Source organism: Oryzias latipes, chromosome 14, assembly GCF_053564925.1.
Source record: "Oryzias latipes strain Hd-rR chromosome 14, Olatipes_Hd-rR_3.1".
Taxonomy (NCBI): domain Eukaryota; kingdom Metazoa; phylum Chordata; class Actinopteri; order Beloniformes; family Adrianichthyidae; genus Oryzias; species Oryzias latipes.
In genome coordinates, this window is record NC_136250.1 from 28,899,257 (window position 1) to 28,916,661 (window position 17,405).

At 40.2% G+C, this 17,405-nt stretch overlaps 1 protein-coding gene and 1 long non-coding RNA gene across 3 annotated transcripts; one reads left to right on the top strand and one right to left on the bottom strand.

The window, feature by feature from the left end:
* Positions 1 to 1,037: 1,037 nt before the first annotated feature.
* Positions 1,038 to 3,954, bottom strand: LOC144981303 (uncharacterized). Its single transcript, XR_013647481.1, has 2 exons — positions 3,484 to 3,954; positions 1,038 to 3,407 (listed from the first exon to the last, which is right to left on the bottom strand). It is a non-coding gene; the product is annotated as an uncharacterized LOC144981303 (long non-coding RNA).
* Positions 3,955 to 4,758: 804 nt separating this feature from the next.
* rcc1l (RCC1 like) lies at positions 4,759 to 17,261 on the top strand. 2 transcript variants are annotated; one of them, XM_023962340.2, is made up of 12 exons: positions 4,759 to 4,969; positions 5,498 to 5,783; positions 6,658 to 6,787; positions 7,511 to 7,639; positions 8,527 to 8,593; positions 9,946 to 9,997; positions 11,563 to 11,647; positions 11,981 to 12,162; positions 13,405 to 13,492; positions 13,647 to 13,820; positions 15,203 to 15,288; positions 15,876 to 17,261. In XM_023962340.2, the coding sequence occupies exons 2-12, from the start codon at positions 5,499 to 5,501 to the stop codon at positions 15,951 to 15,953; spliced, it is 1,356 nt and encodes a 451-aa protein (XP_023818108.1). In that variant the 5' UTR covers positions 4,759 to 4,969; position 5,498; the 3' UTR covers positions 15,954 to 17,261. The 2 variants fall into 2 exon arrangements, with proteins under 2 accessions (XP_023818108.1, XP_023818109.1); XM_023962341.2 differs by having other exon boundaries at positions 15,206 to 15,288.
* The last annotated feature ends 144 nt before the right edge of the window (positions 17,262 to 17,405 follow it).

Consider the following 17,405-nt stretch of genomic DNA (forward strand, 5'->3'; position numbering starts at 1 on the left):
CACCGAACTACAGTCACGGCCAAACGTGACAAATATTAGTTTTCACAAAGTTTCCTGCTAAACTGCTTTTAGATCTTTGTTTCTGTTGTTTCTGGGATCTACTGACATTAAATTACAAGCACTTTATACGTTTCAAAGGCTTTTATCGACGATTGCGTGACATTTCTGCAAAGAGTCGGTGTTTGCAGTGTTGGCCCTTCTTTTTCAGGACCTCTGCAGTTCCACTGGACATGCTGTCAATCAACTTCTGGGCCAAATCTTGTCTGACAGCAACCCATTCTTTTAGAACCACTTCTTGGAGTTTGTCAGAATTCGTGGGTGTTGTTTGTCCACCTTGTCTCTTGAGGATTGACCACAAGTTCTCAATGGGATTAAGATCTGAGGGGTTTCCAGGCCATGGACCCAAAACTTCAACGTTTTGGTCCCTGAGCCACTTGGTTCTCACTTTAGCCTCATGGCCCGGTGCTCCATGGTGCTGGAAATCCATTGTTGGACGCCAAACGGTTGTTGGATTGTTGGAAGAAGGTGCTGTTGGAGGGTGTTTGTTTGTTCATGGCTGTGTTTTTGGGGCCAAATGGTGAGTGAGTCCCCTCCCATGGACCCATGAATGTTCTGGTGGCGTGGCACGGGACTGATGGTAGCGCTCACTTTTTTTTCCGGACAAGCCTTTTTCCAGATGCCCCAAACCAAATCAGAAAGAGGCTTCATGGGAGAATCTGACTTTGCAGCAGTCCTCAGCAGTCCATTCGCCAGACTTTCTGCAGAAGATCAATCTGTCCCCGATCTTTTTTGGAGAGAAGTGGCTTCTTTGCTGCCCTTCTTGACACCAGGCCATCTTCCAAAATCCTTGGCCTCACTGGGATGCAGATGCGCTCACACCTACCTGCAAAATCTCAATAAGCACATTTTACTTGCTGCAGCCACTTTTGCCTTTGATATCGTGTCAGTTTACTGAGTCAAATAAAAGTGTCAGTGAGTGGCGCTGTACGCTCGGGCACTATTCAGTTGTTTGACATTCAAGACGTCGAAAGTCGTTCTTTTATTTTTTTGGAGCTGTAATCCAGTCTGGGGAAGCTCTCTGTTGTTGAGGAAAACATAGCTTTGCGTGATTACGGTGTTGGTAGAAATACATTTTTGAGTTTAACGCACAGGATCGGCGTGTAAAAACTGTGATGTCATGAGCAGGTCAGGCCTTTAATTGATGATCACTTGATGTGTTTGCTAAAAGTGAAATTATAGCCCTATATGGTATTTATTTCTTCAGATTAACCCTCTAAATGAGTAAAAACAAAAAAGAGGATCGTTTGTTTTGATGCTGTTTGTGTTGCCAGCCGTTGTTCTGCAAACAGCAGCTCCACCAGGTGAGAGCTTTGCACAGACGACACTGGATGTGCTTCATTCAGCGAAGGTCAGACGCTCACCTGACAGCTCTGCAGCATTAATTCAGATCTAATCCCACAACAGAGCAGATTATGAAACAATCTCACCGAGTCAGATTGTACGTTGATTTAGAAATATATTTAGTTATTGGTAAGGATGTATTCATTGTGGAGGCAGAAGAACTCAAGTCAAATTGAAACACAAAAACATTCTACAAAAAGGCCAGATTACAATCAAATCATTAGGAGCTAATGATTGTTTTGCAGAGCCGTCTACCTTTGAAGGTAGAACAGCTTTTCATTCTTTGGAATATTTTTTTGGTCTATTAGTGTCTGAAAAGACACTTGCCAACCTTTGAATTTCAAAGGATTTTCAGTAAAAATTGTGGGCTCAGGTGTTGGAAGACGATTAGCACTTATGGCTTCTGCTAAAATACTAACAAAGTTTGCACCGTCTTGCACATGAGTCGTGGTTGTTGGGGGTGTCGTCATTTGGTATGTGATAGCTTGTGGAATAAATGGAGGACTTGAGGCATCAAGTGTTTGAACAGGGGCTGGAAAAGTCGTAGGAATCACAGGAGGTCTTGGTATTTGAAGCATAGATGATGACTTTGTCAAAGGAAAATTTTGAGAAGTTCTTACTCTTTTGGTGTTACCTTGTATGAAGGAAACTTCTGCTTGGTCGTAGACTTCTACTCTAGCTTTAGCAGCATTTAGCTTTTTGACTTCTTCGAGTCGTTCAAGTTTTCTACGTTTGTCTTGTATAGCCTGAAGTCTAGCTTGTTTCTCTGACTCAAACTGAACAAGACGCTCTTTATCTTCAGCCTTTGAAGTTTCAACTGCTTCCTTTTCTTGTTCCTCCAACACTGCCAAAACCTCTTGACATGCAGCAGCGTCTCTTCTTTTAGCTGATTGGACACTTGAGTGGAAAGAATCACACTTTGACCGATCAGACATTGACTGAGATGATGAAACTGTTGAATTTAAGATTGATCCAACATCTGGCCAAGGTTCCTCCTCTTCATCTGCCGGTGACCCTTGAAGCTGTCTTTTAGTCTTTTGGATAATAAATCTTGACAGTGACATACAGGTATCAACCTTGCGCCGCAGGTCTGACTCGGGCGTACATACTTGGCGGAGCTCATCGTACATCCCCTGTACAGCAGAAGAGGTAGCTTGAAGGTCCTCAATTATTTCCTTTAGCTCCTCCTTGGAAACTTTATCTGATAACATTTCTTTACTAATTCTCGCATGATATCTCCACTTTTCATATGTCATTCTGTACTTGCGTTCCATTGCTTTCAGTTTTTCCTTTTGGAGTTCTTTTCCTTTTTCAGTCAAGCTTCGAATTCTTTCACTTCTTCGTGGTGTTTTTGCTTCTTCTTCGGGAGTAAGGTGAGCATTTTCAACTTGGGCAGATTCCTCAGCTTGCTCCTCTTGATTGTGTGTTTGTGCATGTGACATCTTATCAAGTGCTTTAGGGTGCAAATGTTTAGGAATATATGTTTTAGACAATATGTCTTAACTTGTTTAAATTTTCAAATGTAGTAAGTTTATCTAAACATGAAAGGCATATTATCTGTTACTAAATTAAATAAATGAAATTTACAAACACTTCAAGCCTAAATTGTAATGGAAAAACACTTAAAGTAACAATAATAATACTGATGAACTGTAGTCTTAACTTTGCTTTCAAATATTTTAAATGAACTTTTTTTTTCTAAATAAGTCACAAAAACATTTTCTTGATATGTAACAATATAGTAGAAACGCTTTAACAGATGACAAATAACTTATTTCCTTAGCTGCAACCTTTAAATCCCCTTTTAACACTATTTCTTTACTTTTTGTAAAAAAAAAAAAACTTTCTGGCTTCATTGGACACCAGTCCTTTCATATGCTTGCCTGCACGCGGTAAGGAAATGGGCGTCGGCTTCCTCGTGGCTCTCGGCTCTGCTTAGCGGGCACTTCTGCAGGTCATCACACACTTCTTGTGGGACATTGCGTGCCTTCGCTTTCATGTGAAAACTATAACAAAACATTATACACGTTTGAGGAGAAATAAACAATACAAAATAACACAAAAAACAAGCATAACAAATACCTCGTTTCCGCTTGTCAAGAAAAAAGAGTCTCTTTTAGTCCAAGGTATTCTTTTTTGCAGCTCTTTCTCCCAGCTTGAACTCCTAATTGCCGCAACCTCGTGAGCAAAAGACGTGCTCACCTGCAGTGTTGCCAGATCTGAGTGACAGTTTCCAGCCCAAACTCATCGTAAAACCCGCCCACGTCAATAAAAACCAGCCCAAATCTCAACCTAGCAAAAACCTAATGTTGAACGTAAAAGTATAGCCGTAGCCTAATAAAAAATGACGCAATAATAATAAATTATTATATAATAAGTCTGTTATAATAATTTTTTTTATAAAATAAGTACAGAAAATCCAGTTATAGGTTTCTCGTATCGTGTACTCTAGATGGCTTTTGATGGCGCCCCCCTCTTTCTGCCACTGCCAGGTGCTGGACCACAGCGTATGTCAATCAGCGGTGGGCTGGTGACTGGTGGATTAGAGGGGGCGGGGCCTACCTGGGTGCGCGTTGGCTGAACGTTCTCCTCCGGCTGAGTGTATAAGCAGGCTGCGCTATTTTTGTTCGAGCTGTAACCATTCTGACAAGGTTAATAAAAGCCAATAAAAGCCCTGCAGCATCTCCATCTTTTGGAAATGAACCCAAACGGCAGAATAGGGTTCTGACTCTGCAGAGGCTCTGGGAGTTTTAAAACAGCGTCAATTATTCGCTGATTTTTGTTATTCACGGGGGGGGGGGGGTGGGGGGGGGGGGGGGGGGGGGACTAAACAGGGGGATTACTGTAATGTTTCATATATTCACAATGCTTTTTTTAGGCTATATATTAATTAGTATACTTTTACTTAATATTTTAAATAATAAGAAAAATAATAATAATGACAATAAAACCGCTAAATATTTTGAAAAGCAGCCCAAATTTTATAGACCCGCCCAATGCCAATTTTACCCGCCCAACATAACCAAAAGAAGCCCAATTGGGCGGAAACCCGCCCAATCTGGCAACACTGCTCACCTGTGGCCAACATAAAAGGCTCAAATTCTCGCGAGAATAGCCCTATTCTTCTGAACATAATTCAAACAAAATTCACTGTCCAAAGAAATAAAAATTAAATCACCACTCATTAAACATTTCACAACCCACGGACTTCAATAAATATATATAAATATATAAATTTAAGCTGCATTTACAATTTTTCTTTGTTGCAAAACTGACACCATACAAAAACTAAAGTTATTTCCCTGACATTTACCCATAGCTGTGATGTTATATTCCTCCAGAGCAGCAGGGGGCGGTGTTGCTTAACCGGAAGAGTATTCCACCGCGAGACCATTTTACCCGGAAGTTCATCTCTTCTACCTCTCGTGTTCTTGGATAGAAATAGGCGTCTAACAAGTGAGATTTGAACTGAAAAGATTTAAGTTAAATCTGAATTTAAACAGCCGATGGGGAGATTTGCTTCCTTTCGGCAGACCGGGACAGACGCTAGGTTCAATGAAAAGTAAAGGTACGAAGGAAACATGGTTGAACTCATTTTTTCTGCCATTTCTATAAAATATTTGAATATTTTAATGAAGATTGTAAATGATACATTGAAAAGCTTAATTTAAATGAATACAAATGTTCTTTACAGTTCGGCATCAGTGAAATAACAAAATTGTTGCATTAAAAACATGGAAAATCAAGGTTATTGTTTAATATGTTTTAATTTGGCTTAAAAAATATCCCAGTATGAACTGTCGCAGTACCTTTTAAAATAACTATGTAAAATGAGCTGTTTGAGTTCATTGAATGAGATTTATTTATCCATAACTCCTTTTAGCTTAAAATTAGTGCATGTCATCAACTTAAATGCTTATTTTTAATAGATCTGTAAGTTTTCATGTTTTTAGAAAACTCAACATTGGATATTTTCCAAGAGGTCATTGAAGGAAACAGGAAATGTTAAAGAATCAGTTGATAAAACATTTTTCTTAGTGTCTTTGTGCCATAAAAGGAGACTTTATTTCAAAATAAAATGCTTGTATCTGTGCAGGATGGCTCTTTCCACGGTGCGCTTGTGCTCCCGGCACAGGAGCTCCGGCCTCCAGGCGTTTGGCTACGCAACGCAGCACAGCTCCTCAGGAGCCCAGGAGAGCAGCAGCAGCGGCCCCGTGTTTCAGTACGTCGGCCAGCACAAGCGGCCGACCCACAGAGTGTTTGTCTGGGGCTTCAGCTTCACTGGGGCTCTGGGGATCCCCAGCTTTGTGGTGCCAGACAGCGGCAGGAAGAAACCCCGCAAGTGTCAGCTGACGCCGTACCGTCTGGAGACGGCAGAAACGGTAGAGCATCTTTAAAGGTTTTGCAAGAAGTCACTTCAATTGAGTTGATTTAGAAATATCATCACTATCATCACAAAAAGAATATAAAATCAATAGAGAATGGAATGAAACGCTTTCAACATTTCTTATTCGGTAAAATAGAATAAATCACAATGCAGTAAAATAAAAGAGAGAGCATTTATTTTACTGTGTGTAAAATCCAAGTTAAAAAAGTTGTTTTTTCTTCTTTTTTTGAAAAGACTTACAAAGGCTGTCAGACATGAAGTGGAAGCTCTTTCCAAAGTTATGGAGCTGCTGCGGCGGCGGCGAACGCATGCTCCTTTGTTTTTGCTGAGCAGCTGACCGAAGAGGGAGCATCAAACTTCAGCAGCTCATAGAAAAAGCTGCCAAGCCGTGCACAGATTTATAAACGAATGAGAGAATTTTAACCCTGCTTATACCTGGTCTGGGTAAATACTTGACTCTGATTGGCTGCGAGGTGTCTATCACAGACCAGATCAAAATAGTGTTTTTGGCTTTTTACTCATGTATATGAGCATAATGAAGTTAAAATAGGTAAAATCTGATCATATTTCTCTGTTGTAGTGTACATTTTGAGATTGTTTCTGATCTTGTGCATCTAAATGTGGAGAATTAACCTCAAGTTACTAGATGGATTAAATAAAAATCACTGTATGTATTATTTTAAGTCTGTGGTTTAGCAGTTTTCTGGCGTAGACGGAGAAGTCTTTTATTGTCCGTCCTTCACTTTGGCGGTTCCAGCGTCTGAGTGGGCTCCTGTCATCAGTCACAGCTGACTGAGTCTAATGCTCTGCATCTAATTGTTGAGGAAAGTGGCTGAAGGTGGAGTTCAAGGTCACCGTCTCTGTTGCAGATCTCGTCTGCTGCTTGTGGTTACGGATTCACTCTCCTGGCGTCCTCCACCAAAGACGTGTCCAAAGTGTGGGGCATGGGCCTGAACAAGGACTCTCAGCTGGGCTTCCAGCGAACCCAACGCAGCCGTCGTAAGCAAAAAAAAACCTCCTCTGATGCTGCACACCAGCTCTCCTTAATCACTGCGAGTCTGTCGGAACAAAGAGGCGCCATCAGAGGCGGCGGCGGTGTGTCCACGCTGAAATGAAAACCGGCGCGTTCGCTTTTCAACCCTTTAAATCTTTTCCAGTTTTCTCTCACAGAGCTAAAAATCACTTATTTATTAGAATGCTGTTGGTTTATTTTTAATTCATAAGGACGGTACGTTTACAGTTTTGCAGGTTTCTCTTTTCCAAGTGGGAAAATAAAATGTGAATATGCATTTTAGGGACTCTTGGAAAACATTTTTACTGTCAGTTTATGTGACTTAATGTTTGGTATAAACAGTTTTAATTGCCAGTCTGGTGAGCTTTAGTGCACACTGGTTCTTTTGCAGGGACTTCTGGGAAATTACTAAAAAGGCATGATGTGGTGTACGAAGTGGCCGCTTGAACGCGCGTTGTTGAGGGCGCAGCTTCATTTCTCAAAGGTTCCAGAACGAATTCAACATTTTTAAACACACAAAATCTCATTTTTGACATCTACAGCCTCATTATTTCAAAGATGATGTTTCTGAAGACGTTTTTCCTGTCAAGGGTTCCATTGGAAAGCTGTAATTGTCACGCCGCGTTTTCAGAGGAACCTCTGCAGACTCGCCAAAAGCACAAAGACTTCTCGTCTCTTTGAAATCTTGCGTGGCTGCTGTCCCCCCGCAGATCACAGCTACCATTACGTTCTGGAACCGTCTCCGGTGGCGCTGCCCCTCAAAGAGCCTCTGCAGACCAGGGTGGTCCAGGTGGCATGCGGCCGCGCCCACTCCCTGATCCTCACCGACAGAGAAGGAGGTGAGACGAGATGTTTGTGCTTTTCTAGAACAGGGCGGGGCCAACAGCCCGCTGAACCAGATCAGGGATGCTGTCTTCTTTCACACAGTCTGTCAAACAGAACAGAACAGTGTTCCCTTTCCACGTTGCAGTTCATCTTTTGCGGTTTCGCTCATTCTTTTAGTGCGATGATGCTTTTTTTTTCTGCAGAAAGTGTGCAGAAAATTCTTCTGCTGCTGGATTGTGGTGTAAGATTTGTTGGTCGCCGCACAAACGCAGCATTTCTTTGAGTTTGCGTTTTACACGACGTGCATCAAATGATGCAAATGCCTCTAAAATGAGAAGAAAAGACACAGTTTTGAAACAAAATGTTCCGTTTTAAAATATATCTTTATTTTCAATCAAAATAATTTTGTCCAGATTCCATTTTATGTATTTATTTATTTTTAAGGTGGATTACCAAAACACACATTTGCTCCTGGTTAGAACCTTTCGTGGACTACGAGTTGAAACGTTGGCGCTAGAAGGAGCTTTGGCGTCTTTTCTTCTGGTGCTTTGGTGGAGCGGAAACCTCCTTCATGTGTGCTTCTGAACGCCACTCCACTGCAGCAGATGTTCACTGTGACGAGTGAAACCAATAAAAATGGACTTTTATGATTTGAAACGAGCTTTGTGGCTTCATGTCTGGCACTCAGGGGAGAGACGTGTCACAAAGATGTTTGTTTCTTTTTGCTCCGTTGCCTTAAATGTTATGTTTTAGTTCATTCAGACGTTCATCACTTATCTGAGAAAAGTCCAATTTCATTTGAGTTTATTTGTATGGAAAGACGCCTCCAAATGAAAGTGTTTTTCTTTTTCTCTCCTGTTTTATATCTGAAAACTTCACTTTTGTGTTTGTCATTTGTTAGTTTTCAGTTTGGGCAACAACGCGTTCGGCCAGTGTGGGAGGCGGATAGTCCGAGATGAAGTCTACAGGTGCGTCGCTTTAACTTATTGCATCATTTTTCTGCTGAAATACAAGATATTTCTCTGATTTAAATCCAGTCTTTTCTTCTATCAGCTCAGTTTTTAAGACAGATAAAGGAAGAACAGATTAATTTAAGAACTTTTTTAAAAATAGGATAAAGCAGAAAAAATCAATCTGCTTTGTGGTTTTCTTGTGATAAAATACTTTAATCTTTCCTGTTTCTTTATGATTCAACATTAAGACATTATTAGAGATAATTTATTTATGTTTAGGAATAATCACCTGATAAAAGTTATATTATATTTTATGATGATGAATCATTAAAACAAAAAAATCTATTTCACTTTTATTGTTTATTTTACTCAGTAAAAACAATTATAAGATAATAATAATGATAAAAATAATTTGATTTAAATAGACTGATCCAATTATAAAAGCTGTAACAGACATTAATGTTTATTACACCAAGGTGATCATTTAAAATGGCAACAATGTTTAGATTTTTCAGCAAAATTCACAAGAAAACTAGACTTTTGCAGAAGTGGATGTTTAAGTTCTGTTCTTTAACCCTTGTGCTATCCTATGGGGTCCATATGACCCCCCCCTTACATTGACGTGTTCTCCCTACCATGACAAAGGTGGATAAAGGTGGAAAGAAGGGTTACTTGAAAGCAGATTTGTGAATAGAAATGTATAATTTATGTTTCAGCAAAGCTCCAGGTTTGGTTTTTCTCACTGAAATAGTTTAGGCAGCTCTCTGGAAATCTCTTGTTTAGGATTTACTTTAGAGATTTGCTGTTTTCCTTTTGGCATCAGTAAAAATCTTAAACGTGATTTTATTTTGAAAAACAGCATCAATCTAAACACAGAAAAACGTGGTTTTGATGGAACTGAGATGAGGATTAACGATTGTAACGATGACTTTAAAAAAAGATTTAAAGGCAAAGTAACAAATGAAAACCTTTAAAGGAATATTTATCTCCTGGATCTTCATAATATTGCAGAACATGAACATTTGTGAAGCTTCATTCTGTTCATCTCGATCTGTTTCGCTGAAAATGGTGTTTTTAGTGTTTTTAACGTGTTATTGTAGCATTTTTCTGATGGTGGAGGACATATATAAAGAAACTTAGGCTTAATTGCATTTCCCAGTATTTCTTTATGCAAATCGTTGTGAATCAGGAGCAAACAAACAAGTGTCGATGAGAGGAAGTGGGGGGGGGGGTCGCTCTATGTCACAGTGTTTTAGATTCAGGCTAAAAACGACATTGTTATAATTAAAGGCAACGCTTTGAACACAGATCAGGAGATCAGAGACTCTGGTCGTCTGACTGACGGTTCCTGTTTTTGGTTTCAACAGCGACAGCCACGTCATCCACAAGATGGAAGGCTTCGGCGACAAGGTCGTCCAGGTGAGGCACACCCGGGCAGTCCTCTTGAGGCACACCCATTGCAAAGTGTCCACTCCGTCTGCATTAAGTAGATCTCTTTAGTTAAGTCAGGAGTCTGCACACTTTCACAGTAAAAGAGCCATTTGGTCCAGTTTCTGACAGACCTGAACCAGAACCAAGTCCCGACTCACTGCTTACAAAAATAAAAATCAAGTATAGCTTTTAAATGTTAACCAGAACTGAATCGTAAAAGTGGTTTTTTTTTCTATACATAACATATTTTAACTTCTTTTACTTTGGACTGCAACAGGATCCTTTCAAAATAAAATACAATTAAGATCTTCCTGCTGCAGCAGATTTACTTAAATTAAAAAGGCTGAAGTCAAACACGGCGTTTCCGATCATTATGACTTGGGTTCACCGCCATCTTTATTTCCCTTTTTACCATCAAATATTAACATGACAGCAGTAAATCCATCCACATTAGTGCAACTATGGGTGTGTCAGAAACGAGGCCGTCGTCCTGCGTTGGCCGGGTCCTTCGTCGAGCGGGTTGACGGTTGTGAATATGAACCGGTCTAGCCTTTAGGTAATTCTAGCCATTACATCGGTGGGTGTCCTGTCGCCTAGCAACCCTGAGTCCCGAACAGAGAGGAGTAGGGAACCAGGATGCTTAAAATGTTCCTGTCTTTATTTGATCCAGCTTTTAATCTCGGAGGTGTAAATATAAAAAAAAAGTGCAATTTTCTCCAACTCCGGGTCCCGCTTCACAGTCCGCCATTGTTGTCAGGAAATCTCTGGGTTCGGCTGCAATGCATCTTGGGATATGAACAGGGGTCTTCAACTTGTGGCTCCTTGGCTTTGAAGAAAAATAACGAAATAAATGATAAATATTGTTTTGGTTAATTTGTTTGAATTAGGTTTAGTCGTTTCTGTTTTTAACTCGTCAGATGAAGGCGCACCAAAATCATAAAAATGGAAAATATCAAGAATATTTCTTATTTAACACACTTATTTGGGCGTATTTTTGCATGTGCTGCTTTTACAGTCAAAGAACATAATTTGTTGTGTATAGAAAAAACCATCACAGTTTATACTTCAATTATTATATTTTATAACAATTTCATACATAAATGGTCTAACGGCCACCGAAACATTAAACGGAAAGTGTTTTTCCAAACAAGAACTTTGTGGCTCTCACTGGGTTTTGCTCTGTGACAAACGGACCCAAATGGCTCTTTTATTGTGAAAGGTTGCAGACCCCCGCCATAGAGGGGCCGATCCTTGAAATCCGGTAAAAGAAGGCCGCCTTTGAAGGAGTCGTTGAATTTGGACAGCACTGTGATGTCAGCAGCCTACAGGAGGAACGCAGCCTATAAACTTTAGGAACTTTGCTTCTAAAAAAAACGACTAGACATTGTTTTCCAGCAGAAGATAAGATTTATTTTAATAATAAACCCATCTAACAGTCGATTTAGCTCTAAATATCATTTGGATCAGTTTATCTGTCATGGTAAAAATCTTAAAAAAGCAAATTACGCCCAAGTAATAAGCTATTATTGATCATTATTGTTGGTTGTGTTCAGGTCTCCTGCGGTCAGGACCACAGTCTGCTCCTCACAGAATCGGGGAGGGTGTTTGCCTGTGGATGGGGCGCCGACGGTCAGACAGGTCCGTTTGAGACAAAGAAAACCTGCAGAACAAATGACCATTCAGTGAAAGTACAACCATTCTTTGGTTTTCTTCCTATTGTTCATTTTCCTCATAAACAACCGGCAGCTTTTATTTCCACGCGAGCTGAAAAGTGGCGAATGGTTTTCTCTGAGTGGTTTGTGTTGTTTTCTGTTTTCCTCTGTGTGGAACTGTAGGTTTAATCCTCTGAAACCTTCAGTTGATCAGTGGTTTGAAGTTTAGCTCCTGGAGAGAACAGATCTTAATGAAATATTAAATCTGATGAAAATTTTCCCGTCCAACATTTGTAAAACCTGAACTCTCGTCTTCCAGGTCTGGGCCACCACAACATCAGCTCCACCCCGGTGGAGGTGGGGGGCGATCTGTCCGGGGTGGAGGTGCAGCAGGTCAGCACCTATGGAGACTGCAGCCTGGCGGTCAGCAGAGACGGACAGCTGTTCGGGTGGGGGAACTCTGAGTACCGACAGCTGTCCTCCGTCACAGAGTCCACACAGGTGAGACGCTCACCTGCCATCTTGGTGCTTTCCCCCACTTCCAGGTTGAAGCCCGTTTAGGACACAAGGGAACTGGAGCTTGTTGGATGATTGACATTCACAGCTGGTGGGAACATCTGTTTATTTGAGTCATAATTCAAAGTAATATGTATTTTTCAATTGACAATTCAATATGCAATTCAGGCTTGGAATATGAAAATACATTTAGCAATTTAGAATTCAACATTAAAATTTACAACTATTTCATATTTTATTTTTAAAATCATCGTATTGACTTGTTGATTGAAAAATGCATTTTTGAGAATTGCGTATTACTTTGAATTAAGAAAACTTCCATACCTCTGGATTTAAAAAATACATGTATTCTCCTTTTTTAGGAAGAGAAAAAAACTAAACTGGAACTGAAATTTAACGGCTATTAGTTATAAAATGTTTTTGTTTTGGTGACTGATCCTCTGTGAAAGACTTTACCACATTAATGTTTGAAGTTGAACAGGAAACCACTTCAATTCCAAACTAAAGCTCATTTAGAATCAGTCTGTTAGATGACCACTAGGGGGCGCGTTATTACAAGGAAGTCGGTTCCCATTCATTCCAATGGAAACTGGTCTGACTGTAAATGATTTTATGAGGTTTAAGTGGGACTCGGTTGTTGGTTCAACTCCACAGTCTCACAGTTTTAGGGAAAACACTCAAATTTTCTTTTCTTTTTTCTTAATCAGAGATTTGAAACTTACAAAAAGTTTCAGATTTAAGTTTTAGACAAGGCTAGACGACTTTTTTCTTTACTAAATGAAGTAAAACTTTAGGAATAATTATAATAATAAACTTTATTTGTATAGCACAAAGTGCTTCACAGTAAAACACAGAATACAGAGAGAATTAAGAAAAAGTAATTTAAAAAAGATAGTGTTTTTTGCTGCTTTTTAAAAAAAAACATTGAGTCTGCAGATCTGAGGCCTCCTGGGATCTGTGCAGCACTTTGGAGCTCTAGTGGATGTTAAAGTGCTATACAAATAAAGTTTTGATTGATTGATAATCAAGACGAGATGAAATAAAAGCGTGGATGAGCATCTCCAACTCAGAAGGCGACACAATTGGACTCAGTGTTGCAATGTTTCTAAGATGATAAAAACAAGAGCGAACAAGTAGGAAGGGATTAATTTAGTGTTGTGTATGTGATGCAGGTGTGGCACATAATAACCAAACGTACTGAGTTTTAATGTTTGTCTTTGTGCTCAGATGAACTCTCCTCGACATCTTCCTCTGAAAGGCTGTGGGACGGTGGTGCAGGCTGCATGTGGAGGCACTCAGGTGGCAGTTCTCAACGGTCGGTGCAGAACTTTGTCCAAGCAGCTCCGTACATTTTCACACCGATATTTTGTCTTTTTAGTTTGATCAAATCTCCCATTGATTGATTTATCAGAAGAATTAGCAATAACGCTCAGTTTTTGATTCCCTTTTAATATGTTTTTTTTTTCTAGAAAAGGGGGAAGTGTTTGTTTGGGGCTACGGCATTCTGGGTAAAGGTCCAAATCTGTCGGAGTCGTCCACGCCGGAGTTGATTCCCCCCACGCTGTTCGGACGCTCAGAGTTCAGCCCCTCGGCGGCCGTGTCGAGGATCAGGTGCGGCCTCGGCCACTTTGCAGCCGTCACAGGTACGTCTGTTTGTTTTCCAGCTTTGAACATTTTCAAATAACAGAGATTCCAGTGCAGAGTGTTTACAATGATGGACGAGGAAAACAATCAAAGAATGTCAGCCCTCCCTTCTTTCCTTGACCAAAAAACAAACAAATAATAATAACAATAATAACAATCATAATTATAACAATAAACTGGCAATTTGGAGTAAAATTATGAATTTAGGAGGAAAAATGAGTTCAGTTGTGATCAGAAGAACTGAGGAACTGTAGAAAGGGATTCCAGGTGGCCTGAAATGATTGAACTGAGCCTCTAAGTGAGAACCGCCGTTTCTCAAGTTTTAGATTGTCGGTGTCGGTAAAGCGGAGTTTCATCTGTAAAATAAGGAGCTCAGAAACACGTTTGGGTGAAGAGGACCTCTCCTTTATTCTCCTTTTTAGTCACATACCCAGAAGTCCATTTGTCTCATTACGTCATGAACCTGTCATCCGAACACCAATGCTGAAGTAAACAGTGTTGCATACGCCTCCTCCTCCAGATGAAACGTCCCGTTTCAACATAAAACAATAAAGAGGAATGAAAATAGTCTGTTATGTTAGCATTACAACGTAGAAAATGCCAAAAAGTGCAGACGTAGCGATCTTGGTTTCATGGAGGAAGAAAGGATTGAAGTGGACATCGACTGTATCTGCAGGGACACCGATGTCTTCATCAACGGCTGCAGAGATCCTGCAAGCCGCCAATCAATGAATAAAACATTAATAAATCGTAAATCAAACAAATGAGCTTCCAAACATTTGGAACGTTATCAATAAACATTCGGCTCACCTGTTCCATTGAGTTTAGTGGGTCTGCTCTGCTGCTGCGCGGCGTTCACCTGCTGTTCTGGATGCTCACTTCCACTTCTCAAAATTGTTCACGTTTATTTCTCGTAAATTCACGACTTTAAATCTCGGAATTTGACTTTTTTTTTGTTGTGGCCCTAAAACTCTGTCCTTAAATTCATGACGAACACGTTTTTTTTTTTTTTTTTAATTCAGAATCAGGGCTTCATATCTCTGCCAAAATACAAAATCTATCTTCACCAATTTACAATTTCTCCTGTTTGGGTATAAAACACTTTAGAAGTGACAGAAGGTGAGCTTCTATTTTGTGTTTTTCGGCCAAAAGAGGATTGAGAAATCACTTCAAAAGACAATTCAATTGAGGTATTTGATAAATCAATACAATTTAATCATTTTAGTTTCACAGTTCTAAAAGTAAGGGCTGACAAAGTGTGCATTATCAGAAATTAACGCACGCCTGGCGTGCGTTAATTTCTGATAATGCACACTTTGTCAGACATTAACCTTTATGTATTTAGTGCTTTTTCTTATTCTTGCTGCTGTTTTCCTTCCAGAAGGAGGCGAGCTCTTCGTTTGGGGGAAGAACATCCGAGGATGTTTGGGCATCGGGAAGAGAGACGACCAGTTCTTCCCTTGGCGGGTAAGAACCTCTGCAGATGTGTGTCATCTTCCTTCATCTTCTTGGTACCTGCAGGCGTATTTCTATGTTTCATTACCGAAAGGGACGGTCCTGATGAAGCGCACGCACGCCTGCTTTGAGTTCCCGCACCTGCGCATCCCCCGGAGAAGATTTTCAATCGGAGTCGTGCATTAGCATTTAAAAAGGATCCGAGGGGGCTGCCGGGTGCACGTTCCCACTCCGCGCAATAATAAGGAAAACAAATGCCTTCTTGTATTCCTGGGTGCAACGGCATGCTGGGAGGACGGAGGAACGTCCTCTTCTGAATGCTGGGAAAGCGTCAAACTGTCTGACAGGAGCACCGATCCCTTTCACATAAGCGCTCTGCAGATTAATATTCATAGAGTGTCCCTGCAAACACCTCAAGCCTCCGAACATTTCCATTCTTTTAAAGCTGAGTGTCCTGCAGCCTTTCCTGCAGGCGTTGCACCAGCAGCTGCTCCCATGCTGGAGATCAGGCCCCATAAGCACAACGGAGCTTTTTGACGCACTTCCTGTCCCAGAATCTAACCTGGATCTGCTGGGATTGTCTCGTCTGTGATCCTCAGGTGACCGTGCCAGGTCGGGTGGTGGACGTGGCGTGCGGCGTCGACCACATGGTGGCACTGACAAAGTCGATCCTGTGAGCTGGGCGGAGTCTTCCCAAGGGGGAGGACATCTGGAAGTGTTCTCCTGAGGGTTTTGTCCCAACCTGAGAGGAGAAAGTTTTGAAAGTCTCCCAAAGAAAAGAGCAGAAATGAACTCTTATGATGTTCCACCTCTGCTCAGGTGAGTGAACCTCAGGTGGAGACCCACAGAGGACGCTGGCGCTGAGGAAGTGATGACCTCGTGCTGCTGGAAAATCGGCCGGAGTCAACAGTTTGGTTGATTAGAAATTCTTCCAGATTTTTCTCATTTCTTTGCTCTAAAAATTGACCACAAGGCGTCCAAATCAAAGTCTTCCCTCCGTTCGTTTTGAGACAAATTTCCCCTTTATTTTTGGAGTTTCCCAATAGGCTCCGCCTCCCTCATGTGTCCTGATAGGATGGTTTCTGAAAGCATCTGCACAGGCCCCGCCCATTACCAAACTCCAAAAGGTAAAACAAAAAAACCAAACATGTTAATAATATTAAAAAGGTTCCGGTTTTACCTCTTAAATGTGAAATGAGACCTTTTTAGTCTCTAATTTGGCCATTTCTTTACAAATGCTGACAGGAACCGTATAAAGTTGCTTTCAGATTCTCTATGAAAGTTGAATTGAAAATTGAACTTCTAAGAATTCGTTTTAGACACTTTGCATAAACAAACCGACGCTTTAATGTCTTTTTCTCCATATTTTAGTTCTTTTTAACCAGAAATATTGGAACATTTTGGAGTTTATTTGTTTTTAAATCTGAAATGTTTCATCATTTTAGAGGAAACTCACCTTTTTCATTAAACCTGTTGGTTTAAGGTGGATTTTCTCGTTTGAATAAATCTAAGAATTTATTCAATCAAACTTTAAAAATAAGATTAAGAATTATCTGAATGATTTGATTCCATCTCCTGTATATTTATTTCATTTTTACAGTGTCAAATTCATCTTTTTGTTTATTCAAACTAACGTTTTTGCAATACGACGGAGTTTTAGGGCCACCAAAAAAAAAAAAAGTAAGATTACGAGATAAAATCTCGTAAATTTACCAGTTTTTTCTTTTTAAATACTTGTAATTTTACTATTTTTTATTTATTTTTTGGCGGCCCTAATACTCCGACGTATTGCAACAATTATGGAAAAGCTGCAAAAACATTTATTAATCCAAAATGTTTTTTTTTTTGCTCTGATAACAATTTTATTTAAACCAAAGTGTTGGACAGAGGAATTCTTGTGTAAATGTCTGGGATTTCAGTCGTTTGCTTTTTGAAACCTTATTCCATCTCAGAATAAATACTGAATCTTGATGGTTTCATAAAAAGCTCCTTAAATGAGAAGCAGTCCAATCAGTTCTGTCCAATGATTTACCACCTGAAGATGCTGCGAGGAGAGCTCGAGTCTCCAGTTGCCATGGAGACGTGCCTGTGTAGTGATGCAAGTTTAAATTATTTTATTTTTTTACCAG